Source organism: Podarcis filfolensis (assembly GCF_964270895.1).
Source record: "Podarcis filfolensis genome assembly, chromosome: 2".
Lineage (NCBI taxonomy): Eukaryota > Metazoa > Chordata > Lepidosauria > Squamata > Lacertidae > Podarcis > Podarcis filfolensis.
The window spans coordinates 111,237,306-111,265,079 of record NC_139605.1 but is presented as its reverse complement, the minus strand read 5'-3'; the positions used below and the strand labels follow the sequence as shown (position 1 = coordinate 111,265,079).

General features: G+C 46.2%; 2 protein-coding genes across 5 annotated transcripts in view; both read left to right on the top strand.

The window, feature by feature from the left end:
• PAN2 (poly(A) specific ribonuclease subunit PAN2) overlaps positions 1 to 14,322 on the top strand; it is a 35,770-nt gene extending 21,448 nt beyond the window's left edge. For all 3 annotated transcript variants that reach the window (XM_083599184.1, XM_083599185.1, XM_083599186.1), the window contains exons 16-26: positions 1,399 to 1,475; positions 2,276 to 2,417; positions 3,331 to 3,468; positions 3,839 to 3,898; positions 4,578 to 4,668; positions 6,911 to 7,068; positions 7,245 to 7,388; positions 8,283 to 8,462; positions 9,578 to 9,671; positions 10,087 to 10,284; positions 12,895 to 14,322. In XM_083599184.1, coding sequence (XP_083455310.1) covers positions 1,399 to 1,475; positions 2,276 to 2,417; positions 3,331 to 3,468; positions 3,839 to 3,898; positions 4,578 to 4,668; positions 6,911 to 7,068; positions 7,245 to 7,388; positions 8,283 to 8,462; positions 9,578 to 9,671; positions 10,087 to 10,284; positions 12,895 to 12,929 — 1,317 coding nt within the window. In that variant the 3' untranslated portion in view covers positions 12,930 to 14,322. The remainder of the gene's footprint in view (positions 1 to 1,398; positions 1,476 to 2,275; positions 2,418 to 3,330; positions 3,469 to 3,838; positions 3,899 to 4,577; positions 4,669 to 6,910; positions 7,069 to 7,244; positions 7,389 to 8,282; positions 8,463 to 9,577; positions 9,672 to 10,086; positions 10,285 to 12,894) is intronic.
• A 1,073-nt stretch (positions 14,323 to 15,395) lies between these two features.
• Positions 15,396 to 27,774, top strand: part of LOC310755855 (inactive dipeptidyl peptidase 10-like) — a 56,806-nt gene continuing 44,427 nt past the window's right edge. The window contains exons 1-5 of one of the 2 annotated variants that reach the window (XM_083599223.1): positions 15,396 to 16,084; positions 17,021 to 17,237; positions 21,441 to 21,555; positions 23,310 to 23,405; positions 26,596 to 26,690. In XM_083599223.1, the coding sequence (XP_083455349.1) occupies positions 17,202 to 17,237; positions 21,441 to 21,555; positions 23,310 to 23,405; positions 26,596 to 26,690 (342 nt within the window). In that variant the 5' untranslated portion in view covers positions 15,396 to 16,084; positions 17,021 to 17,201. Of the gene's footprint in view, positions 17,238 to 21,440; positions 21,556 to 23,309; positions 23,406 to 26,595; positions 26,691 to 27,774 lie in introns of both variants that reach the window. The other variant, XM_083599222.1, reaches the window with a different exon arrangement.

Sequence of the window (27,774 nt, the reverse complement as noted above, 5' to 3'; positions counted from 1 at the left end):
ACACAAACACACACAAACACACAGACCCTGCCAACCAGCAATGCCAACTCCCAACCTCACTGGTTGTTCAAATAAGGTGTATGTGCAGACAATCCAGCACATGCAAGCTCATGTCAAGGTTGTCTGTTTCCAAAATAAGATTTGGGAAGTGGACCTCACAATCTGAGAATATCCTCTTGGGCCCTTGCTCAGATATAAACCCCTTGTGAATGGCCAGAGGTTTTGGAGGCAGGGCAGATGTGCGCGGTGAGTGGGTTTGCGCTGTGGTCTAAACCACTGAGCCTCTTGGGTTTGCTGATCAGAAGGTCAGCGGCTCCAATCCCCATGACGGGGTGAGCTCCCGTTGCTCTGTCCCAGCTCCTGCCAGCCTAGCAGTTTGAAAGCACACCAGTGCAAGTAGATAAATAGGTACTGCTCCAGCGGAAAGGTAAACAGCTTTTCCGTGCACTCTGGCTTCCATCACAGTGTTCCGTTGAACCAGTAGCATTTTAGTTATGCTGATCACTTAACCCAGAAAGCTGTCTGTGGACAAACAGTGGCTCCCTTGGCCTGAAAAGTGAGATGAGCGCCGCAACCCCAATGTTACCTTTGACTGGATTTAACCATCCAGGGGTCCTTTACCTTTTACCTACCTTCTATTTGGCACAGTATAACATTTTACCTAGGGATGCGGGTGGCGCTGTGGTCTAAACCACTGAGCCTCTTGGGCTTGCCGATCAGAAGGTTGGCAGTTCAAATCCCCATGAAGGGGTGAGCTCCTGCTGTATGATCCCAGCTCCTGCCAACCTAGCAGTTCGAAAGCACGTCAAAGTGCAAGTAGATAAATAGGTACCACTCCGAAGGGGAGGTAAATGGCGTTTCTGTGCGCTGCTCTGGTTTCGCCAGAAGCGGCTTAGTCATGCTGGCCACGTGACCCAGAAAAACTGCGGACAAACGTTGGCTCCCTCGGCCAGTAAAGCGAGATGAGCCCCACAACCCCAGAGTCGTTCGCGACTGGACTTAACTGTCAGGGGTCCTTTACCTTTTTTTTAACATTCCACCTGGCCCCTCGTCTTGACTCGCTCCTGGAACTGGCATGAGGAGGTAGTCAGGGTTTTGTGTTAAGTGAAATCACTCGGCATTTGACTGTACGTTTATTGAGATCTTTGAAATATAAGCAGTGGATTACTGAAAGAACTAACGATGAGGAAGCTGAGATAAAACATATGTGTTGTGAAACAGCTAATAAAAAGAAGTAAAAAACAAACATCAGGAAAGGAGGGGTGGGAAGTCAAGAAGAAAGTTTGTGTTGAAGAAGAAATTGGATACAGTGATAATTGTTTTGGAATATTTTTGGAGGCATTAAAAATATATATAGAAAAGAGATGTTTCTACTTCCTGTTTACCTTTTATTTTCAGTATGCCTTTAAGAAGTTGATGATGAAGAAAGGTGGTCTGGAACTCCCTCAAAGTAGAGAAATACCTGTTGGGGAATGGTAAGCATTTATCATCTAGGTGTGCTTCCTAGAATAAAAACTCTACTTTTTTTGTCTAGAAAAGCCTTCTTTTTTTTGTTCTCTCCAATTCAATCAAGGGACACGGGTGGTGCTGTGGGTTAAACCACAGAGCCTAGGACTTGCCGATCAGAAGGTCAGCGGTTCAAATCCCTGTGACGGGGTGAGCTCCCGTTTCTCAGTCCCAGCTCCTGCCAACCTAGCAGTTCGAAAGCACGTCAAAGTGCAAGTAGATAAATAGGTACCACTCCGGCGGGAAGGTAAATGGCGTTTCCGTGCACTGCTCTGGTTTGCCAGAAGCGGCTTAGTCATGCTGGCCATATGACCCGGAAGCTGCACGCCGGCTCCCTCGACCAATAAAGCGAGATGAGTGCCGCAACCCCAGAGTCGGCCACGACCAGACCTAATGGTCAGGGGTCCCTTTACCTTTACCAATTCAGTACTACTTGTGTTCTTACCCTTCCTTTAGCAATTTTTTTTTAACGGTTGAAAGGCGATATCATGTCTACCTCCGTTTTGTTTATACTACGTTATGCAGGAGAAAGGGCACAGAGCAGAAAACTGCAGCAGTAAAATGACAATGACAGTACAGATTGGGAAACGTGGAACATCATATTTAGGGTATCTAGAATTCTGTATAAACAACTTGTGCATTGCTTTGTAACGATTTGTTGGGTCTCTGGACCGTAATAAAGATTGATGATGATAAACAACTTGCAGAAAAGCTCAGACTGCATTGTATTGTACGAATCCTCCTGTTTGTGTGTTTTCTTGCCTTCCAGGAATGAATTGGGAATGGCAGAGGGAGGGCATTCTTATACCTCCATTGAAGAGCTGAAGAACATCTGGATTCCTTATTCTATCAAGATGAAGCTCTCCAAGAACAAGGAACTGGAGGTTTACAACTGGGATGAAAGCACAGAAGTACGTCATCACTTCTGGCAAGAAAGTCGCCCCATAGTGCCTGGTTTCTAAATGCTTTCTCAGGAATTCTGTGCAGTGCTCACTTTGATACAATTAAGGGTAGCCTCTCCAGGTGTGCCGTGGCATTTGCTACCTCGGTACAGAATTATTTTAATCGTTGGATGGAAGAATGTAGAGCCAGTTTTGGCCCCTTCCTGTACAATTGTCATGCGATCTTGCAAGGCAGTGACTAACAGCTGATGCAGCAGCAGAGATTGTAAATGGAGGGCTGGGTAAATGAAAATATGAAGTAGAATACACGCCAGGAAGCTCCCAGGCACACGTTTACTGTGCGCTCCTGCAACCTGTGAAGTGGCTCTTGCAGTTAAGAAGTTCTGCCTCTTGCGACTTCAAAAGTTTTGATTCAGCTCCTCAGTCATATGAGGGAAGAGTGAAGGAGTTAGGTTTAGCCCAGAGATAAGTGGGCATGGTAGCACTTCATATGTTGGGAATACTTTTGTAAAGCAGGTGAAATGATCCCTCTGGGTAAGATAGGAAGGGAAAGGCCCATACTGCAGGAGGAACGGAAAGCAGGATTATGCAGATCCAATAGCATCCTCCAAAATTATAATCCTTTTCTTTCCACTCCCCTTTTAAAAATAATTTTAATTTTTTTAATTTAATTTTTAAAATGCTGTGAGAGAATCTGCCTAAGGTAGTCCATGAATGCCCAAGGTGGTCCATTAGCCTGGGGGACGTCATCCTGGTTTGTGCAGCCATTGCAACAGGATTTCAGAAAGGCTGGATCCCTGGAGTTAGAATTTAAAGGCCTGGTGTACAGTGTGTCAGTGTTTGCCAGTTTTGTTTTGTCTTGCTGCTTAAAATAACTGAAAAGAAATCTAGCCAGTTGATGAACTCTCCTTCCTCTTTGCAGCTGACTGTGTTGGATGACCAGGAGTCAACGTACGTCTATGACCTTATGGCAACCATTGTGCACATTCTGGACTCCCGGACTGGGGGCAGCCTGGTGGGGCACATAAAAGTGGGGGAGACCTACCACCAAAGGAAGGAGGTGAGCCAATCAGAAGAGAGTACAGCCCACTGAACTTTGCATCCACCAATCTGTAATTCTCATATCTTATCAATGGTGTTACAGCCTTCTCATGTCTGGTTCTTCCAGATGTTTTGGACTACAACTCCCATAATTCTTGACTATCAGCCATGTTAGCCAGGGCTGATGACATTTATAGACTAGAACATTTTCAGGGCATCAGATTGGGGAAGGCTGCCTTAGGAGAACCCGCTTGTTTTTCTGTTGTCATATTTGTCACAGAGCTGCCTTGGCTATAGGCAGTCGTACCTGTGTGGCCGTGATTCATTCATTATCTGTAAGTGAAAATGGTAATCCATTGACACATATCTTGCAACTTCCATTTGCACAGGGTGTCACACACCAACAGTGGTACCTTTTCAATGACTTTCTCATTGAGCCTGTGGATAAGGTAAGGAGATCAAGACGATTCATACCCTGTGCTCTCAATTTCTATACATAAGTAACAGGTACGTAAATAAGCTTTTTTTTTTTTTTTTTTTTTGCATCAACTCCACTTTGCACGCTTTTTCTGACCCTCACATTTTGTAGAACTTTTTTGGTGTGGAGCGGAGGCAACAGCCCTAGAGGTTTTGCAGGGAAGGGGGGAAATGTCTGTCGGGAAAAGGCAGGAATCTGTGGCCTTCCAGATGTTGAACTCCATCTCTCATCAGCCCCAGTCATCAACATTCATGGAGGGTTACAGATTCCCCAGCCCAATGCAGAGCATAAGAGATTTCCTAACAGAAGCCCAGAGCCTTTTTGGAGATGGTCCGTGTACTTTTCCAAACTATTTCTCCAACGACGGGGGCTAAAAGCTTGTTTTAAACACCTCTTAAATGTCTCCCTTTACAAGACAACTAGGTCAGGCACCCATTCTAGCACAAAATTACACAGTGTAAGAAACATTAAGAAGTACATTAAGATAATGCCAATGCATCCTGTTTTTTGCCATGGAGAAGTTGCATATTTTTCTGATGGATAAGAACAAACAATAGGGAAGAAGACCACCCCAGAACAACACACAACTCAAATGCGCATGATGCTCCCATTGTTGTTTTTTTATTTATTATTTGCTTTTGAATTTGCAGTGTGAGGCCGTGCAATTCGACATGAGCTGGAAGGTGCCTGCAATCCTTTATTACGTGCGGAGGAACCTCCACTCCAAGTACAATTTAACCAGTGAGTGTGTGTGCATGTGTGCCTTTGACTACATGGAAAGAGCTGGACTCTGGAACAAAAAAAAAATTGAGAATACTACTCGGGGGCTCAGCAGAACCAGGTTCAACCATGGCCTGCTGCAGATTCCCTGGGCAGCTAGGGTTCTTAAAACAATGCTCCACCTTCCAACCATGGTTAGTGGAGTATGGACAGACAGTGCTGGTATTGCATTGCTCAGCAGCATAACCAGGTCAAAACAACACGGACAGGCCTTGCTTCCAAACATTGGTGGAGAGCTGATACCTAAATGAGCTCCTTAGATATAGCTCTGCCTGTTTTCCAGTAGCAAGCTTGGCATCACAGTGTGGCTCAGGAAATACCGTAATTTTTGCTCTATAAGACTCACTTTTTCCCTCCTAAAAAGTAAGGGGAAATGTGTGTGCGTCTTATGGAGTGAATGCAGGCTGTGCAGCTATCCCAGAAGCCAGAACAGCAAGAGGGATTGCTGCTTTCGCTGCGCAGCGATCCCTCTTGTTGTTCTGGCTTCTGAGATTCAGAATACTTTTTGTTTTCCTCCTCCAAAAACTAGGTGTGTCTTATGGTCTGGTGCGTCTTATAGAGCAAAAAATACGGTGCCTGTTTTTTTCCCCTCCCCGTGCAGTCAGTGTCTTACATCACCACTTGGTTATTCATCTTTGATCTGTTATTCACATATTTGATGTATTCATATGATAATTTAGCCATTGCTTTTGAATTTTCATTGACCAGGGAGGAAAGCGTTGTCTCTGCCCTGTTGATAAATAGTTTTGTGGCTGAAACAGGCCCTGTGTTGTCAGCCTCCCTCACAGCCCCTGCGCCCCCATATCTTGACCTCCACATCTGTCCCCTCCCTGTTTTGCCTAATACTGATGCCAAGTAGGAAATTCCAGTGAGACATCCCTTTAACACTAAGCAAAATAGCTCTCCCCTCCTTCACAAGGGATGGGTTGTTGTGAGGTAGTCATATGCCACAGAGATTAAGGGGGCAAAGCTGAGTGGGTTCTGCAAGGAACTGTGTTGAAATCAAGAGGAAGTGAAACCGACTGATCATCACTACATCACGAAAAGGATCGTCTGCGTTTGTGATGCAGACCAGAAACCACTGCTTTGGGGTGAAACTTTGGCACCTTGGTGTAGCTCCCAGGCCGCTGTGTAAAACAGACCACTTCGCTACACAGCCCCAAGTGTCCTGATTATTCCGCAGGCACCAATGTTTTTTGGCATTTCTGCTGTACAGTGTCCGTGCGTCTTGAATAATTTGGAATGTAAACTTGATCTGCTTGACAGAGCTTGGTTACATACCATCGGATCCCTTTTGGCATGTTTCCTGTGTCACAAGGGATCGATGCGATCCGCTTCAGTGCTGGAACACCTGTGCTCTGGATACGATCTTAACAGGAAAATCCCGAACTTTTAAAGTATTGTGGTTCATTACTGTAAATCCTCCAGCTGAATTGGCCCTGTGATATTGGCAGGTTTTCCTTTAAACTGTTCTGGGCCCTCTCTTCCTCACGTAGGTTTGAATAAGCCAGCCTTTTTTTTCTTGCTCATTACACTGTTTTTGAGAAATTGGATATGCAGTGGACGCTCGGGTTGCGAATGTGATCCGTGCGAGAGCCACGTTCGCAACCTGCAGCGTCTGCAACCCGCAGCGCCGCGTCTGCGCATGTGTGGGTTGCGATTCGGCGCGTCTGCGCATGCACAAAGCGTGATTTAGTGCTTCTGCACATGCATGAGCGCTGAAACCTGGAAGTAACCCGTTTCGGTACTTCCGGGTTTCGGCATGTCCATATCCCGAAAACGCGCAACCTGAAGCGTCTGTAACCCAAGGTATGACTGTAACTGTAGAGTGGTACCTCAGGTTAAGTACTTAATTTGTTCCGGAGGTCCGTATTTAACCTGAAACTGTTCTTAACCTGAAGCACCACTTTAGCTAATGGGGCCTCCTGCTGCTGCCGCGCTGCCGGAGCCCGATTTCTGTTCTCATCCTGAAGCAAAGTTCTTAACCTGAAGCACTATTTCTGGGTTAGCAGAATCTGTAACCTGAAGTGTATGTAACCTGAAGCGTATGTAACCTGAGGTACCACTGTATATTAGAAGCTTGTACCTACGAGGCCTCCTGTGGGACTCCCCTGGGCTGCTTTCTTCATTCAGACTGCCATCTCAGAAGGAACCCTGGAACTGAGCACAACAGCTGATCTCAGATTTTCTTTCCCTCTTTCAGTTAAGAACCCTATCGAAGCCAGTGTGCTGCTCGCCGAGGCCTCGCTCGCCCGTAAGCAGCGCAAGTGTCACGCCACTTTCATCCCACTCATGCTGAATGAGATGCCCCAGGTGGGGGACCTGGTGGGGCTGGATGCTGAATTTGTCACCCTCAACGAGGTAGGCATTGTGTTGCGGGGAGAGGGGAGAGGTCAGGTTGGGAGGGCTGGAAGGTTCCAGAACCTCTCGCCTGTAGGCCTTTGAGCAGCAGCCTCTTCAAAGGGCCAATGGGAGCTCTTCTTTGTGAGGAGGCCACACAGAACATAATTCGTTCACCCCTTGAAAATACACAATAGGAGGAAGCTGAGCTTCGCAGTGATGGGACCAAATCCACTATCAAGCCAAGTCAGATGTCGGTGGCCAGGATTACGTGTGTGAGGGGGCAGGGTCCCAACGAGGGCGTTCCCTTCATTGATGATTACATTTCCACGCAAGAACAGGTAGGCAGCTTTCTCTGCGAAAACCTTGCAGAGCTCATCTGGCTCTCGCTACTAAGGAGGCTTTAGACAAGTTGGTCCCCTGCTCTCTTCATCTCAAAAACTTTCCTTTATAAGAGAGTGTTATCCCCATTACACATGGCAGTAGCTGTGCTGTGAAGCCCAGTCCTTGTCCTTACAGTCCTGGATGGTGAGAGATGGGCATGCAGAAAGCTGTTTGGGATGGGCTTAACACGGGGAGGTACGGGTGGCGCTGTGGTCTAAACCACTGAGCCTAGGGCTTGCCGATCGGAAGGTCGGTGGTTCGAATCCCCGCGACGGTGTGAGCTCCCATTACTCGGTCCCTGCTCCTGCCAACCTAGCAGTTCGAAAGCACGTCAAAGTGCAAGTAGATAAATAGGTACCGCTCCGGTGGGAAGGTAAACGGCGTTTCCATGCGCTGCTTTGGTTTTGCCAAAAGCAGCTTAGTCATGCTGGCCACATGACCCGGAAAAACTGTCTGCGGACAAACATCGGCTCCCTCGGCCAGTAAAGCGAGATGAGCGCCGCAACCCCAGAGTCGTTCACGACTGGACTTAACTGTCAGGGGTCCTGGGAGCTGAATGTGGTCCTCTAGGCCTCTCTGTTTGGCCCTTGGGACTTTTCATAGGCCACACCCCTTATCCTCCTTGAGTGTTTTTGCCAGACAAAGCCTCCTGCTTGCCTCAACGCATTGCTCCACCCACCACTGACATGTGGTCCCAAGATGTTGCTCAGAAAGGGAACATGGCCAGCAGATTAAAAATGTTTCCCTACTCCAAGCTAACAGAATGAGCTGTCGTTCTCTGTGAACTAAAAGAAGCCTTTGCATTGAATGCAATGTTTTCTTCCTTTCCGTCTTCCTTTGCCCCTTATTAGGTGGTGGATTACCTCACTCAATACTCTGGAATAAAGCCAGGGGATCTGGATGCCAAAATCTCCTCCAAACACCTCACCACCCTCAAATCCACCTACCTGAAACTACGCTTCCTCATCGATGTCGGGGTCAAGTTTGTGGGTCATGGATTGCAAAAAGACTTCCGGGTCATCAACATCATGGTGACTGCCTCCGTTTTGAACCTTGACATATATGTCCCTCATATATTTTTCACTCTATAAGACGCACCCGACCATAAGATGCATCTAGTTTTAGAGGAGGAGAACAAGAAAAAAAATATTCTCTCCTTCTCTGCTCAGTGCCTCTCCAGCAAAGCGGGAGGAGAAATGGAAGGGGCTCCATTTCTCCTGCCGCTTCACTGAACGGGCGCTGACCAGAGAGGGAAAGCTGCGCACCACCTCTCCAGCGAAGTGAAGCCAGGAGAGCAAGAGGGATCAATCCCTCTTGCTCTCCTGGCTTCAGCTCAAGCAACGTGAAGCCTCCTGAGCACAGCGGGAGGCTCCCGCTGCACTCAGGAGGCTTCGGGCGGCTATCCCTGAAGCCACGAGAGCAAGAGGAATTGGTGTGCACCGATCCCTCTTCCTCTCCTGGCGTCAGCAAAAGCTGCGCAGCCTGCATTCGCTCCATAAAACGCACACACATTTCCCCTTACTTTTTAGGAGGGAAAAGTGTGTCTTATAGAGCGAAAAATACGGCATATATGTTTGGGCCTGCATGTGAAGGAGCTGACAATGTACAGGGGGCGCACAGGGATTTCTTAGCAGACAATTCAGTTGGGAAAGGCTTTCTTGAGAGTAGGAAGATTCAGAAACCACAGAAATAGATTGTTGCCTCTAAATGCTTGTGCCAAAATAAGCCATTCATCTGGCAAACATTTTTGGGACCATCAAGTCCACCACGATAAGGAACAGATGGAACCCCTATCTTCAGTGGATAAAAACTACTGGAACAAAACATTTGGTGGAAACTAAAGACGCTATGCCCGTGGCTGAGGATAATAGTTTGAACCCTTCCAATGGATATGGGGTGGGGGGGGGTGGGAAGGGAGGGAAAGGAAAAAATTGTAAGAGAAATTTAAAATTGGAAGGAGATAATATAATGTATGTAAAAATCCCAAACTCGAATAAAACTTCAAAAAACAAACAGAAAAAACTTTTTAAAAGCAGCAAGTGTTATGCTTCTGCCTGGATTTTTTGTAAGTCTAGGACTGTTTAGCTGAGTACCTTCAGGACTCATATGCTCCCAGAATATAACTGGACCTCGCCTGTTCTTGCAGGTTCCCAGGGACCAGGTGATTGACACCGTCTACCTGTTCCACATGCCCAGGAAGAGGATGATCTCGCTGCGCTTCCTTGCCTGGTATTTTTTGGGTCAGTACAGACCTCCTTCGGTGCCTATCCATCTCCCAGCCAGCCTGACCTTGCTGCCAAGGATTCCCTCAAGCACAGTAATTCCCTTTGCATCTGTCTCAAGAGGATCAAAATGTCCTTGACGCCCCCAGCCTAGTGCTGGAGTTGAGAATTCAGAATTGAGAATTTGAGCCCGCAGAGCTGAACTGGAAAACATCAACAGACAGAGCTCCAAGGAGGGGAGGGTCCGAGGAGGGAATTGGGTCAATACCAGGGCCTGAAGGTTGGGTATGCTGTTTCCTAGATTAGATAGACTGAGGAAGGGCAGTTCCTTTGCCCTAAGCAGCAACCGTTAGAAGTGTTTCCCCTCTCCTGCTGCGGTGGGAGATGGCAAGGCAACATTAGCCACCGGCTGGATTCTTTCTGTTTCCCATAGATCTGAAGATCCAAGGGGAGACACACGACAGTATTGAAGATGCACGCACTGCCCTCCAGCTGTACAGGAAATATGTGGAGCTGAGCACTGGGGGCTTGGAGCCCGAGGAGTTCCGCAAAGTGCTGAAGGGCCTGTACGAGAAAGGGAGGAAGATGGACTGGAAGGTGCCTGAACCTGATGGCCAAAGCAGCCCAAAGAGTAAGGGCCCAGTTTTCTTTCTTTCTTTCCAATTACATTGTATTAAGTTTCAACATTTTTAACACATACAATCAAACCACAATTTTGTCTTTTCTCTAATTTTTGTTTACTTCCCATCCCATTTTTCATGCAGTTGTTGTTTCTCCCCTTCTGCTTCTCCCTATCTATCAAATCGTAACCACAATATTATAATCTAATTACTTCTGTGGCTCATTGCTTGAATTCTGCTCGTGAGCTCATTGTATTTCTCTTAAGTAATCCGGAAAAGGCATCCATTCTTCCTTAAAACACTCATCATTAGATCATCTTAATTTTGCTGTTAATTTTGCATAGTCCATTATCTTACTTATCCATTCTGCTTTAGTGGGGACTTCTTCCTTCCATTTCTGCGCACAAAAAATCCTAGCTGCTGCTGTTACATAAATAAAAAACTTTAGCATTTTCTTTGGGGTTTCCACCTCTATAATCCCACCAATCTTCCACCAAGCACTGTGTGACTGTGCTTCAGGATAACTGAGTCTACATGTGAGCCCACTTCCATCTATGTGTTTGCGACTGTCATTTTCCTTCTTGCCTATTGCGTTTTGTACACATGCACACAACATAAAAGTTGGGTGGTCAGCACCTTCAGAATTGTATGCCTCACCTCCTTTTTCCACACCGCTACAGGCAATGGGACGCTGTGGGTTAAACCACAAAGGCTAGGACTTGCCGATCAGAAGGTCAGTGGTTCAAATCCCTGCGACGGGGTGAGCTCCCATTGCTCGGTCCCTGCTCCTGCCAACCTAGCAGTTCAAAAGCACGTCAAAGTGCAAGTAGATAAATAGGTACCGCTCTGGCGGGAAGGTAAACGGCATTTCCGTGCACTGCTCTGGTTCGCCAGAAGTGGTTTCATCATGCTGGCCACATGACCTGGAAGCTGTACACCGGCTCCCTCGGTCAATAAAGCGAGATGAGCGCCGCAACCCCAGAGTCGGCCACGACTGGACCTAATGGTCAGGGGTCCCTTTTACCTTTACCTTACAGGCAATGAGCAGAATTTGGTTAAGGTTTGAATTCCCAGCAATTTATGTCGATTGATAGATAGAATCTTTATTTGCGTCGCCCACAAGCCATAGCAAAGGAATCAAATGCAACAAAATACTGATATAGCTAGATTGGTTGGCTGTACAAAATACATTCTAAGAATTTACATCTATACATATGAAAGAGTTAATGACTGTCCTTGACCAGAAATAAAACACATGAAAGAGTTGGCTTTCTTTACTCTAGGCGTTAAACAGGTTAGTCAGATGGTAGATCTTATTCTTATTGCCCCAGTTAAAAAATTTGCTGCGTTTGCTGTCACTTGGTAATGTTGGTCTGTAAGATAAATGACCTGGTATAGATAATAGAAGAGGGTCGATAAGCTCATTATGCAGATCTTTATAAAGAGAACAAGCTAGTAGTACATGTGCTGCAGATTCGATACTGCCATCTCCGCATGGACATACTGTATTTTTCCGTGTATAACATGCCCCCGTGTATAAGACTACCCCTATTTTGGGGGAGTATTGCCCAGAGTTTTTGAGCTTTTTGGGGGGGTGGGGAATGCAAAAAATCACTAACCCGACTGGCAAACGCTGATAATCGCTCACGTCGCCGAAGCAAACATGCATCTGCCTGTTCACCAACAGCAGACGGCAATCGCACGCTCAGTTGACGAAGCGGCAGCCAGTCCACAGCAACCCTTGCCGCAGCAACCAATCACCAACTGAATAAACGCAGCAGCAGCAATCGTAAGCAGCACTTTACGCATCCACCAATCACCCACAAAATCGCCGCTGAAAAGCTCCTGCTCCCGGCTGCAACCAATCACTCGTCTCCCCCCCACGCACTACCCATGTATAAGAGACCCACGCTTTAAAACGTGCTTTTAGAGTAAAAAAAAAGCTCGTCTTATACACAGAAAAGTACGGTAATGTGATGGAAACGACCCTCAAGTACGGCCAGCGGCAGCACGTTTAATCTTGCATAGGTGAAAGCACATCTGTGTTTTAAAACTGTTAAGTTTTGCAGATAGGATATGCGGAGGAGACTTAAGTGGGAGCATCTTATGTACAGTGGTACCTCGGGTTACATACGCTTCAGGTTACATATGCTTCAGGTTACACACTCCACTAAGCCAGAAATAGTGCTTCAGGTTAAGAACTTTACTTCAGGATAAGAACAGAAATCGGGCTCCGACGGCGTGGCGGCAGCAGGAGGCCCCATTAGCTAAAGTGGTGCTTCAGGTTAAGAACAGTTTCAGGTTAAGAACGGTCCTCCGGAACAAATTAAGTACTTAACCCGAGGTACCACTGTATATGGAGAATAATTTCAGTGATGCGCAGGCACCAAGAGCAAATAGCATCCCTGAAAGGTTTATCGCGCCAATTGGTTCAAGATGTGGATCCCTCAAATCCCTGACCTTTCCTCCAGGAAACCCTTCCACCTTTGGTTCCCCAATATCCAGAGTCTTCTTTATGATGCTGGGACATGGATCCTATCAACAAGTTGTTTAGAGCTAGGTGGTTGCTGGCTGCCGTTCCATGGTTCACACATTGCTGTCTTTTTATATTTCTCTGACAGGTGCCGCTGTGTTCCCAACAGTGCTGTCCCTCTGATCCTCAAGACCTCGCCACATCCCGTCTTTTCTGTGCTCTCTTCAGGAGGGGACTGTCAAAGAATCTGCTCCCTGAGACCTGGACTTCCTAGGACGTGGATTATAATGCATATGCGTGCATGGAAAGGGAAGGCTGTGGTAGTTAGCAGGCACTCTGCACATTTCCAGGGGCCAAGGGAATTCTGCCAGAGTGCCTCTGTCCCTGTTTTCCTTGCCAGTCTTCGTAGATCCCAGAAATCCTACATAACTAGGGACGAGAGAGTGTGTACAGCAGTACCCTTTGGTAACCACATGAGGGCACAGTTACACTGAAAGAGCTGTTCTCATGGTTTGAATGCTGAACATACACACTCCCCGAGGGCACTTAATGCCAGACTATTCTCACATGTATTTTGTATAAAAGGGGTGAGTGAAACCAGATCTGTGACTTGCTCTGATCCATCCTTTCTGCGTCCATTAATGCCATTAGCGGAGCTGAGCTGGATGACCTGTTTTATCTTCTGGCTCAGAACTGTTCCTGAAACAACGTAGATCTGGACTCCACTGCCATGGGACTTCCGTGGCTTTTAAACCGTTTTGTATTTTGTCCATGAATTGTGGTCAAGGCGTCTACGAAATGTAATCAAGCTGTAAAAACACTGCCAGTGCTTTGGATTCTCCTTTGTAGTCCTGCCTTTCCTTTGCTTGCCTGTCCGGTTTGCTTTCTTCTTTTTTTTTCATTTTGAATTGCAGTCATCCCTGGCCCCCCTGCAAATATAATGTCATTAATGTGTATCTACAAAGCCAGGCTTTACAACACAACCAGCTTCAGAACTGTGCCCCGAACCTTCTCTCAAGCAAGTCTTGATGACCAGGGAGTGCACTGTGTGTGTGTGTGTGTGTGTGTGTGTGTGTGAGAGAGAGAGAGAGAGAGAGAGAGAGAGAGAGAGCGCGTTTGTGGCAGAATTGAGAATGATTTTAAAGAGCATAATATCAAACAGAAAGAGGAGAATATATTGGGATACTGAAGTAGAGAGGAAATGAATGGCGAAAAGGTAGATGGCAGCTAAAGTTGGATTCATCTGTGAAAAAGGTAGGCCTTCTGTATGGGATGCTATGGAGCCAATCATGGTTTAGGATGTGCACTTGCCCCTAAGAGAAGAGCTCATGAGCAATGAGATATCAAAAGCAGAGCAGCTAGAGACATTAATAGTGTTGGTTTTGGGTGGGAAACTTTTTCTAGCCAGTGGGCCGGATCTTTTTACCTCCCTCCTCAGTAGGAGTGGATAGCTGTGAATGGGATATTATATAATTTCAACTCCACCCACTTTTGGCACCCTCCCCTGAATGTTACCCTCAATGAAATGTGTTCCTAAGGCTGACAATCGCCACTTTTAATAAAATGACTTGCTTTCTCTTGTGACTGATGTTTCTAAGGGATGGGGTTACGTTGCGAGACCTGCACTTACCTGTTCGTTGAACACTCGCCCTGCATTTTTCCATGACAGCGGGCTCCTCATGAGTCACCTTCCAGGAAATGGCAGGAGCCTAAGAGCTGGCTCACACACCCATTGTCCTCTCAATCATAATGCACTTCTTCCAGACAGATAAGTGCCCAGTTAAGTGACCACCTTAAGGAATATCTGTCTTGACAGCAATTTCTCTCCTGCCTAATTTGTTTTTATGGATTAGCAACACGCCAGGATGCCAGGATCCCATTGGCCAGTAACAAATCTTGTCAGTGGCACCAAACCCCAATATTCAGGTTTGATTGGTCAAGAGACCCAAAGGAAAGAAAAAGCATTGAAAATACTTTTTTTTTTGGGGGGGGAGACTTTTCTCATGAGGGATAGTGCCCAATCCGAGGAAAATGCTGCCTGCCATATTTCATCTAAAGATTTGCATAGATCACAGAATTTATTTTCCTATTGTTGAATTGGATGAATCCCAAGCGGGAATTAAGATTGCCGGAAGAAATATCAACAGCCTCAGATATGCAGATGACACAACCTTGATGGCAGAAAGTGAGGAGGAATTAAAGAACCTTTTAATGAGGGTGAAAGAGGAGAGCGCAAAATATGGTCTGAAGCTCAACATCAAAAAAATGAAGCTCATGGCCACTGGTCCCATCACCTCCTGAAAAAAATAGAAGGGGAAGAAATGGAGGCAGTGAGAGATTTTACTTTCTTGGGCTCCATGATCACTGCAGATGGTGACAGCAGTCACGAAATTAAAAGACGCCTGCTTCTTGGGAGAAAAGCAATGACAAACCTAGACAGCATCTTAAAAAGCAGAGACATCACCTTGCCAACAAAGGTCCATATAGCTAAAGCTATGGTTTTCCCAGTAGTGATGTATGGAAGTGAGAGCTGGACCATAAAGAAGGCTGATCGCCGAAGAATTGATGCTTTTGAATTATGGTGCTGGAGGAGACTCTTGAGAGTCCCATGGACCGCAAACAGATCAAACCTATCCATTCTGAAGGAAATCAGCCCTGAGTGCTCACTGGAAGGACAGATCCTGAAGCTGAGGCTCCAATACTTTGGCCACCTCATGAGAAGAGAAGACTCCCTGGAAAAGACCCCGATGTTGGGAAAGATTGAGGGCACAAGGAGAAGGGGACGACAGAGGACAAGATGGTTGGACAGTGTTCTCGAGCTATGAACATGAGTTTGACCAAACTGCGGGAGGCAATGGAAGACAGAAGTGCCTGGCGTGCTCTGGTCCATGGGGTCATGAAGAGTCGGACACGACTAAACGACTAAACAACAATTGTTGAATTTGGAACGGTTAGCTTCAGAATGTACTTAAAATGAGCTGACAGTGAGCTGGTCCCATAGGCCGCTATTACACCAGGCCTCACTTTTGTGGGCTGATCTCAGGTCAAGGTATGTTGCTGGCTGCCCAGCTGTTTTATGCTCTTGAATTTTAAAACTTGGTGCTCCATTCTTCTCTTGGATGCTTATATTTTTGAATACTTACTGCTTTGTTGAATCTAGAGCAACATTTACATCTTGAGTGGAATATAAGTGGAAATTGCCAAGAAACCAGACAAAACCATACCATAGGCCCTTGAACCCCTCAGTCACTCCTGAGCTTCAGTTTACAAGTAATAATTGCGGAAGTAGGTGATATAATGGCAGTATGGATGGCCTTTAGATCATCTGTATGAAGAAGGTGAGTTGAAACAAAATTAAGTAAAGGGGTCCATTTAATTCTATTGGCTGCGGTTATGCATAGGTTTGCATTGGAGAGAAATTGAGTTTTTATGGAGGAATTGCTAAAGAGTGGACCTGCGAGTACCATTGTTAAGTGTAGGTGATCGCTTTCAATATTGTGGCCCACTTCAAACTCCATTACAAACTTACGTGGAAATCGTGAGATTGTGCTATAATCTATGACACTGCCTTCTTAAATTGTGGTGCCCAGAATTGGTCACAGTACAGTGGTACCTCGGGTTAGATACGCTTCAGGTTACATACGCTTCAGGTTACAGACTCCGCTAACCCAGAAATAGTGCTTCAGGTTAAGAACTTTGCTTCAGGATAAGAACAGAAATTGTGCTCTGGCGGCGCAGCGGCAGCAGGAGGCCCCATTAGCTAAAGTGGTGCTTCAGGTTAAGAACAGTTTCAGGTTAAGAACGGACCTCTGGAACCAATTAAGTACTTAACCCGAGGTACCACTGTATTCCAGGAGCGGTCTGATCAGGACACAATAGACCGGTACTATTATTTCCCTTGATCTGGACTCTATACTTCTGTTGATGCAGCCTAAAATAGCATAGCTATTTGACAGAGCTTCCCTGCGTTGAGTAAGTTCTTGGATCTGGTGGCTTTTGCAGGGCTTTTGAGCCCTTTGAAAATTTGGGGATCTGGTGCCGCCCAACTTGGGATCCCTCTGTAATCGTTTAGCTCCTCCCAACCCTGTTTCCTAAACAGTTAACGTACCTTCTAGGTTCCTGCCTGAACATTTCCTCCCTTCCATCCTCCTTAATTGGCCATGCTCCCTGCCAAGCCACTGGCAGGATTCCCCCCCCCCCCTTTATTTCTTTTCTTTTTGCTGAGGGAGCCCAGATTGCGGTCTGTCATCTTGATTGATCCCCTCCTTCTCCAGCTCAGGTCAGTATATCAAGTGTTCGCCAAGGGGGGGTTTCTGCAAGAAATGGCCTAGTGTTGCTGGCTGCCACTTCTGAAGAGCAAGAGGACCTGACGGATCTCCAGAGGGGCGAAGAGAGAGGAGAATATACATTCCTAGTCTTGTGCATTGGCAGTTCTCTCCAGTAAAAACCTTCGGCATGATTGCTACCCATCAGAACATGACAACCGCTCTGGTGAGTTCTGCCTGTAGGTTCAGCTAGTCGGTTTGCCCTGAAACTGTGTGTGTGTGTGTGTGTGTGTGTGTGTGAGAGAGAGAGAGAGAGAGAGAGAGAGAGAGAGAGAGAGAGAGAGAGATAAGACAGACTTAGGGCTTCTTTTGCACTCTGCTTCGCCCCAGTATTGAAACTTGGGAAAGTATTTTTTTGGTAGAAAACCCAAAAACCCATGGGCCTAATTTAGTTGAAAGCCGATTTCATTACACGTGCTGTTTTGCACATTGCACTTTGCGGGTTAGATCCAAATTGTTAACATTAGTTTTGCATAGTGGGTCAGACATGCTTTCTCCTTCAATATGAGGCTTTTGCAGCCGCTAAAAATCTCCTACGCACTTTGGCAGGGGGTGGGATGGAGAAGAAGTGAAGTGCCTGACTAAAAACATCCATTATTGCGGAGTTTATTTGATATTTATATTTTTAAAAGCATTCCAAAACGTTTGTCCTGGCTGTATCAAGGTGATTCTATATTGCAGTTCACAATGTGTGATACAGCTATGGTTGGGCAGTAGCCAAAGCAAATTAAAAACTGAATAGATGTCTAATGTTTCATCTGTTTGGTATTTTGAGACCTGTTAGATGCTCTGCAGAATTGCCGTAGTTTCCCTCACTCATCCACACAGGTATCTCCCTTCCCCCCCCCATCCTTTTTTCTGTTCAAGGCATCATTTAAAGGGGTACATTTAACACTGAGAATTCTAGATAAGGGGCAGCTGTTCTCGCTTTGCTTCGGGGGGGGGGGGCTTAGGATGCTCTCTAGTGAGGAATACTTGAGCAGTTCTGAGGTGATTATACGGTCTGCAGAATGAAGTTATAAGACTAAGAATCCTGGACTACACTGCATCAGACTGCAGGACGTGTCTTATGTTTTTGAACGCTTTCCCACCTTTAAATCAACAACAAACTTCTCAACAGGCTATAAATTAGGAAATTGGAGAGAGAGAGGTTTTGCACAACCCTTTCCATGGTGTGTGACTTTACTAGATGTAGGGGCAGTTTACCCAGGTAGGGTGACTGAAGAGTAATTTCATGCACACAAGGCTCTCAAGTAACAGTGAAAGAAGAGGAGAATTAGCCCAGGTTATATAGCACAGACACCACTAAATTGTGCCCATGCAATGGCTAAAAGTGACCAGTGTGGACCCATGACATCACTGGCTTGAATTTATCTTATTGACCATTTCCCTGACACCTAACTCCTTGTGGTGCTACCACAAATGGGGATTCTCTCACCAGCGACATCTGCCCGCCAATATTAACTGAAGTCCTATTAGTTGTCTTGAGAATATGCAGAGTGTTCCTCTACTGAGGCTATGTGGTGCAGGGGCAATGAACCAGTTCAGATATGCCGTGGGATCCTGCTCTTGGCAGTAGTTGGCAGATATGATAGAGGCGCCCAGGCTGCTTCGGTTAAATTGCACCCACAACCTGGAGCTGCCCTCATCCAGTACAGTGGTACCTCAGGTTAAGTACTTAATTCGTTCCAGAGGTCCATTCTTAACCTGAAACTGTTCTTATCCTGAAGCGCCACTTTAGCTAATGGGGCCTCCTGCTGCCGCCGCACCGCCGGAGCACGATTTCTGTTCTCATCCTGAAGCAAAGTTCTTAACCCAAGATACTACTTCTGGGTTAGCGGAGTCTGTAACCTGAAGCGTCTGTAACCTGAAGCGTATGTAACCCAAGGTACCACTGTACTTAGATTCTGTCCTGCGGTGGTAGAGAACTTTGTACCCTCCAGCTGTGGCTGAACTTCAGCTCCCATCAGCCTAAGGCAGCATTGCCAATAGCCAGGGGTGATGTGGGACTTTATGACATCTAGAGGACCACAACATCTGGAGGTTCATTGTCCCTGCTTTATAGTGAAACCAGCTAACTCTAGGATTTTCCAATACAGTGGTACCTCGGGTTAAGTACTTAATTCGTTCTGGAGGTCCATTCTTAACCTGAAACTGTTCTTAACCTGAAGCACCACTTTAGCTAATGGGGCCTCCTGCTGCTGCTGCGCCGCAGGAGCACGATTTCTGTTCTCATCCTGAAGGAAAGTTCTTAACCCGAGGTACTATTTCTGGGTTTTGTTGTTGTTGTTTAGTCGTTTAGTCGTGTCCGATTCTTCGTGACCCCATGGACCAGAGCACGCCAGGCACTCCTGTCTTCCACTGCCTTCCGCAGTTTGGTCAAACTCATGTTCGTAGCTTCGAGAACACTGTCCAGCCATCTTGTCCTCTGTCGTCCCCTTCTCCTTGTGCCCTCCATCTTTCCCAACATCAAGGTCTTTTCCAGGGAGTCTTCTCTTCTCATGAGGCGGCCAAAGTATTGGAGCCTCAGCTTCATGATCTGTCCTTCCAGCAAGCACTCAGGGCTGATTTCCTTAAGAATGGAGAGGTTTGATATTCTTGCAGTCCATGGGACTCTCAAGAGTCTCCTCCAGCACCATAATTCAAAAGCCTCAATTCTTCGGCGATCAGCCTTCTTTATGGTCCAGCTCTCACTTCCGTACATCACTACTGGGAAAACCATAGCTTTTACTATATGGACCTTTGTTGGCAAGGTGATGTCTTTACTTTTTAAGATGCTGTCTAGGTTTGTCATTGCTTTTCTCCCAAGAAATTTCTGGGTGAGTGGAGTCTGTAACCTGAAGCGTATGTAACCTGAAGCGTATGTAACCTGAAGCGTATGTAACCTGAGGTACAACTGTACAAGGATGAGGTCAGGAGCATCCTTTATAGCAGTTGTGGGGGACTTTGTGCCTCTAGATGTTGCTGAGCTACAACTCTTATCAGCCCCAGCAGGTATGGCCAATGGCCAGGGATTATGGAAATTGTAGTCCAGTAACATCTGAAGGACCAAAAGTTCTCCACGCCTACTTTGTAGGAAAAGCTCGTTCCTTGACCTGCCTTAGACTGGAAACACAATTGCCCAGGGTGGGACAGGTTTGAATGTGGGGAATTTTAAACGCAACAGCTGCCCACAAAGTCTCTGTTGTGGGGAACATCAATCATAGCTCTCAAGAGAGCTGTAGGGCCACCATTGCAGCATGGGGAGCCAAACTCTGGCTTCCAAGTCCAAATGTTTCAGGAGCAAAGATGTGCTTTGGGTGGGCCATGAACTCTTCCTGCCGGGCTCTGATCCAAGCTGCTTTGGCAGCTCTCTGAAGTGATCTCTTAATTAAGACTGAAAATACCCGCAAGGGGGGGAAAGAACAGAAATGGTGCCAGGCAATTAGTTTAAAAGCCCTGTGGGTTTATAGATCAATAGGAGAGCTAGCCTCTATCAGCCTTTTTTTTTTTAATTAGCACCTCCTGGTTTCTATAGGGGAAGCAAAAAGTAATAAATGACCAGCCTAGAATCCTATCCCAGCCTGAGGAACATTTTTGTGAAGAAGAGCGAACTGCCTTAGGCCATACAACCTGTATTCACAGAACTCAGTGGGATGTTTTTTCTGAAGAAGCATCATGGATATAGATGACTTCTCCATTAGGCCACACAGCCACACCTGCCATGATCGCAAACCTGGACTCTTGCATATCAGTGGTGCTGTATTTTGGAGTTTATGGGGTGTTAGGGGAGGGCCAGTACTTCTAGTGGGGACATGTCATGCTCCTTCTGAGGTAGTTTGTCCATATTTGGCCCCTCTACCCTGCACTCAGCTCTCACCTGTGGCTCCTAGAAGCTTTCAGCATGCAACATCAGCCACACCCTGGCTTCAGCTAGGAATCCTTTTGACTCCACCGGAGGGAGCAAAGCCAGGTTACTCCATGAATCCAGTTTACACCTAGGAATCTGGTCTTTTTAACTCCACTGGAAGAAGCCAAGCCAGCGTACTCCTCCCCGCCATACGTTACAGGACTTCCAAGTTTCTAACGTCATATCAGCCCCAATGGTCAATGATGATGGAGGCTGGACATCTGAAGGCCACCTTGTTGGTTTGGGCACCATGCTTCATAAGCTTACCATGGTTCATAAGCGTACCATGGTTTATGCTATCTGGCCATCTCACAATCAATGGTTTTTGGAGCAGGTATGGTCTTATAACTCATGGGACGAAATAGATAGCCCTCTTCTGTTTGGTTTAACTTGGGATGACTTAAACACTCATAGCTAAACTTGGAATGAAGCTAGCTGGTTTGCACTAACCGAGGATCTTTTCTCTCCCTCCTCACACAGAACATGGGGTTCAGCAGCTCCCCGCCTCGCAACTGGAAGGGAATTGGGATCGCAATGTTGGTAGTGGCGATGCTGGCGTCGGTCATCATTGTGGCTATCCTGATGCTCACTCCAGGTAATATCAGCAGGGCAGGGTGCTTTCGTGGACGGTAGCTTAGTTAGGGTTGCCTTACGCCCAGATTTTCATGGGCACATCTGGGATGCCAATGATGGAATTAGTGCGTGGGGTGAAATCAGCAAACTTTTTGCAAAAAAAGCTCAGCAACCTTCCCAAAAACAGCATAACTTTTTTTGTGTCCAGATTTTTACTTCTTGAAATATGGCAACCCTCAGCGTAGTTGAAGGGGCGCGGGTGGCACTGTGGGTTAAACCACAGAGCCTAGGACTTGCCGATCAGAAGGTCGGCGGTTCGAATCCCCGCGACAGGGTGAGCTCCCGTTGCTCAGTCCCTGCTCCTGCCAACCTAGCAGTTCGAAAGCACGTCAAAGTGCAAGTAGATAAATAGGTACCGCTCCGGCAGGAAGGTAAACGGCGTTTCCGTGCGCTGCTCTGGTTCGCTGGCCACATGACCCGGAAGCTGTACGCTGGCTCCATTGAGTATACCCTTTGGAGACTCAGAGGTGTACATAAAAGCAGGAAGCCAGCTCTCTTCCTGGTGAGCCCAGTTTCCCTTCCTTTTCCTCTTCCAAGATGCACAGCCCTGCCTCCATGGCAATGCCAATCTCTTTGCTGATTTGCACCTACTCACTCTGCTTTTCTGCTTGGCTGTCTCAAGAGTGTTGGCTATAAAGGTCTGGGAGCCAGGCGGGCAGTGAGCACCTTGCCTGGCACCTGTAGCTAAGGTTGCGGAGAAATTCGGATCTGTTCACATTTGAAGGCCAGCCTACACAATTTGTGCTTTGTGAAATAGTACGCAGACTGAAACACAGCCGTCCTTCAAAATCTGTGCTTCTCTGAAGTTGGCAAGCTATTTCTCCAGCCAAGTAAATCTGTAGTGCCTATGGCTAGGAGGATAAAGAGTGCGACCCATTGAGGCAACCCAGTCAGATTGGCAGGGTACAAATAATAAAATAATAATAATTACCATATTTTTTGCTCTATAAGATGCACCAGACCACAAGACACACCTAGTTTTTGGAGGAGGAAAACAAGAAAAAAAAATATTCTGAATCTCAGAAGCCAGAACAGCAAGAGGGATTGCTGCACAGTGAAAGGAGCAATCCATCTTGCTGTTCTGGCTTCTGGGATAGCTGTGCAGCCTGCATTCGCCCCATAAGACGCGCACACATTTCCCCTTACTTTTTAGGAGGGAAAAAGTGAGTCTTATAGAGCAAGAAATACGGTACGCATCTGTGAAAGCAGTGTACAGAAGTGCATTGTATTAGGGAAAATAAAATGGGTATATGAGGCAAAATTGCAAGTAAAAATGGCCAAATTAGGAGAAATCTGCACTAAAATGCTGGTGAAACTCCCTGAGGACTTTAAAATAATATTGCCAGATGTTGTGGAGATGTGCAGAACTCAATGGAAGACTGGAAAAATTAGAAACGGAAATGGACAGATCTGACCATCCTTGCCTCTGCAGCGCAGTTCCACTTTCTGCCTTCTTCACATGTTTAATATGCATGCCGAAGCCCTTATAAAAGGCCTGCAGGTCTTGAGGAATTGGTGGCTCTCTTGCTGTTGTTGACCTCCAGTTCCCATCTGCCCCAGCCAGCATGGCTCAGCGGTCAATAATGATGGGAGTTGTAGTCCAACCACACCTGAAGAGCCACAGGTTTCCTGTCTGTGCTCTAGATTGCCCAGAACACACAGTAGTGGCGCTGCACACTACTAGCCAGCTGTTCACCCTTGTCTTTCCATATCTAGAAGACCCCCCAATTGGCTTCCGCACTCCTCTGACTCTTGATGACCTGGAGAGTGATGATTTCCAACTCCACCAACCCCAGATACATTGGGTGACAGGTGAGTTGTTTTCCTCTGATATGTGCTAGAACGCGGACGTGTCAATAAGATGTTCAGTAAGCCAATTTGTTTGGACTAAAGGCTGCTGGGTGGAATTTATTCCACACTCGTGGTTTTACGAGGAACCAATGTCTTTTATGAACCAACAGTTTGGCCTAGAAAATGCCCAAAACCTCTTCTACGGTTCCATATGGCACTGGACATTCAATAACATGGCAGTATGTAACCTGGGGACATGGGCAGGGCTGTAGCTTAGCGGTAGAGCATCTGCTTAGCATGTCAAAGATCTCAGGTTCAATTCTTGGCTACTTAAAACCCTGCTGAAAGCATGGAGAATGTCTGCCAGACCATGTACACCACTGGTGGGGAACCTATGGACCTCTAAATGCTGCTGGACTGCAGCTCCCAAAATCCTCTGCCAGGGGTTGCAGCCCAGAAACAACTGGAAGCCTATAGGTTCCCCATGTCTGACATAGACAAGATTGAGCTAGACACTCAAATGGCCTGATTTAGTATAAGAAAGGCTCTTATGGAAGTTTGTGTTCCCTTCTGACCTTCTCCTTGGGGAAACCCTGACAAACTTCACAGGAAGTCCAGAGTATTCAAAAACAGTTTTGCTAGAGAATCGCAAGATAACAATTTTTTTACATATCAACAAATACCTTGATCATGACTCCATGACCCAATCCACCCTGAAACATCGTCTCCAGGGACAGAGGTATATTGAATGAGAAATATGTTGATTGGCTATGCAGGCACAAGTTGAATCAGTTTACAAGATCAATTTGTCACATCCAGATCCAGTGAAAACCTTGCCCTTCAGTCCATTTTGAATGTTCCCAAGTACTTGCAGCCCCTTAGATTATTTAACATATTGCTACAAAAGTTAGGTGCCTCCCGGTGGCAAGAGCCCATGGGGTTCCAGGCACTCACCCGGGGTCTGTGGTCCTTTGGAGAACTGAGACATGATGGAGATTGTCATAGCTTTAAGAAATGTGGTTTATTCACCTATTTACACCTTCACTCTGCATGGAGGGAGTCCAGATCTTACAGCATGGTCATTTCAAGAGGAGTTTGTCCCTCACAGCAGTGCAGCCAGCCTTCAGCCAGCCTGCCCAAGATGGATCCAAGTATTTCTTCTTCCTCCTTGTTCCCAGAACACCCTGCTAAAAACTCTCTTTTCCTGTCACCTCACACCCAGTTACCCTGGCAACCTTCCAAACCTCTAGAGCAAGGGCAGAGGACAGTTCTCAATGCCCCTCAGTGGCCCTGTATTGTTTCTTAATGGGCCTAGCTTGACCAGGTCATTTTTGCATAGGCTAGTTCAGGAATTCCTCTACAGCTTGTATTTCTCCCTTCACATCCCAAATAACTAAAATTCTACCATTTAGAAATTTATGGGGTTTAGAGAGATCCCCCCCTGAAACCTATAACGGTATTTTCCTCATTTCAGGGTCAAATTAGATGTGACATTATTTTATTTATTTGTATTTTTTAATTTTCCCGCCTTGCCCCACCATAGTGCCCAAGGGGTTCCCAACAGCAGCTGTAGGGAATCCTGAGTAGCTTGGGGACCCTGGAAGCAAGCTGGGTGGGGAGAAGTTATCTTCTCCCTGTTGCAGTCTTGAAACAAATATCCTCTCTGAAGCTGCTGTTTGTATTTCAAGGGAAGTGTCCTTTGGCACCTGTGGGAGTTTCCCCTCAACTGCAAATAACACCTTCAGAGAAGAGACTTGTTGGGAGTGTGGCAGAGGAAATAAGAATTAAACTTCTCTTTACCACCCGCCACACTTTTGAGGCTGCTCTGGCCTGACTGCTGTTTACAAAAAAAAGGCACACATGACTGTGATGTAAACAAAATCTGCTTCTTTTCCCTTATGGGGTATCCAAGAGCCCGTATAGAGTCCTTAAGTGGGTTCCCTATTGGTAGGATAAAATAACAGAGGCCAATCAGAGAATATTGAGAAGCAAAGCGGCTAGTAAGCTTGATCTTTATTAAACTGTTGCAACAGGGTCCCCACTCACCACATGCAGGAGGGAGGAGGAACCCAGAACAATGGTGCGCACGCCCTTATATAAACTTTTGAAATTGCCCACCCTGTAGCTCAAGACCACCACCAAAAACATCATACATAAATCATAGGAGGAGGCAGTCTACAACAGAAATCCTGTCTGCCAGGATACCTGACAATGGCCAGTGATTGCTTACTTGGGCAGCCTGGCCATTATTTTGTGATGGTAAATACTTTAATTCTGGAATCCAGGTCACAGGCTCACCCTATTCATACGCAAAGATGCCCTTTAAGACAGGTAAGCAAAAGACGATGGAGGCTTTCCCATTTCCTTCCTCCTCGCAGAGAAACATTTGAGGTCAATTTGGGAGAGTCAAAATGGTTTCAGGATTGCTCTCCTGTACTATTTCAGACACGTGGTTTACATACTTACGTATGTGTTTGCCTTGTAAATTTATGAATATTTAATTTATATATTTGAGACCTTAAATTCTTATAACAACTGCATCCATGCAATTAACGTGGTGTGTAGTTTAGTCCTCAGATACCACAGCAACATGTCTTTTAAAATATTCTAAAGTCTGGATTCAACATCTAGCTATGGGAAAGGGGTTGAAACCTAGTAGATGAAGCAAAGGTGAATTCTGCAAGGGATGGCTTCTTGAAAGGGGAAGTTTGACTAGAGTTGGTCTGGAAAGCAAACCACCTAGTTTCTTTTATTTTCTCAGCCGCAGGCAGTTTCCTTCCCTTTCCTGTGCTTCTGTAGAAGAAGCCAACTTCTGTGTATTACATTTATCACTATTTTTGCATTTGTTAGTTGTGCTATACACACACTGTTAAGTTGTGGGTGAACATATCAGACGACACAGCGATTCTTCAAACAGCTCTTGTTTATTCACAGGCCAGGACAGAACTGAACTGAAGGGTTCAGCCAGCCTGCTTATATTGAGCTCCAGTACAATGCAACAGTAACAATTTTCTAAAACTATCCAATCACTGAACGTCACTTTCGATCCCTTATTTGCATAACTATCTACAGTATCCTCCTGCTGGCCCAGGGTGAGAACTTCAGTACATAACACACACAAAAACCTCTCGAAGTGTAAAATGAGTGTGGCGTGTAAGTAAGTTGAGAAGTTAATTTGGGCACCCTGCTTGCTTGCTTTTTCTTTGCCCAGACGATGAGTTGGTAGAGCTCAGCGATACAGGGACCGTGATGAAGTGGCACATTGGCCAAAAGAACAGCACCCTCTTGGTGGAGGACAGAGATTTGGTAAGAACAGCGGCTTGCAATCCACTGCTCATCACAGAAGTTTAGGAGATCCTTTGGAGCCAAACTATGGGTTGTCTCCAACGTAGCACTAAGTTAAAGTCATTTAGCGGAATCCTATTTTCGGTGGAATGTTTTGTGTCAGTGGAAGCAGGTTGCTGGTAATTTTCTTGCACAATAGACTGTGCAATCTGTTGCACTGTGAGTTCCCCCTAGTGACCCTGTTGCGTTGGATTTCTCCTTGCTCAACTAATCCACTCGCACAAAAGACCTTGTACTAGCAGGCAGAGAAGGTTGGATATGTCGTGAGACTAAGGTTCTTAAGAGCAGAAGCAGTAAGGCAAGGCCTACACAATCATTCAAGCCCAAGCCTGCTGTTAACTGCTAACAGCAAACTGCCAAGTCACTGTGACTCGTGACTCATCTTGGATGATAATTCATTCTCCCTATAAAAAGTAGCCAGCCTGTCTATGGGCCTCAGTCAGAGAGCTGTATGGATTGTGTATCTAGTAGTCTGTGGAATAGTGCTGCTGCTGTTGCTATGTAAAGCTAAGGCAGAGTGGCTCCAGGACTCTAGTAAATCACTAACTAAGAATGTGCCTCTGTGAAGAGTCAGATAGCTGCTATGAGCACTCTGTGTATGCTCTTTAACTATGCTGTTTCTGAAGAAGTTTGTTTTCTTCAAGTAAAAGTTTTATTCTGTTTATAAAGAAGACGCTGCGTTGATTAATTTACCGCTGCGCGGCAGGATACAACCCAGGATCTCTAAAAATTGGTATGCAGAGCATCACGAGACAGATTTCTGGAGCACTGGAGTATGAAATGAGCGGTATGCTCCTTACCCGTCCTCGCACGGCGAGGAGGAAGGGCTTTTCAAAGCTGAGCTGCAGGCAGCCTTCAAGTGGGAGTCAAGAATGAATACAGCTCACTGGAAAGAACTCACTGAAAGGCACAGAGAAGGAGCAATGAGTCCAAAGGCACAACTGAAGGCATTTGGCTATTTGAGCTGTGAGGGTGAAGCCTCACTTGTTGAAAGCCAGCAAACTGTCAAGTGCCACAGGAGCATAGGTAAAGGTAAAGGGACCCC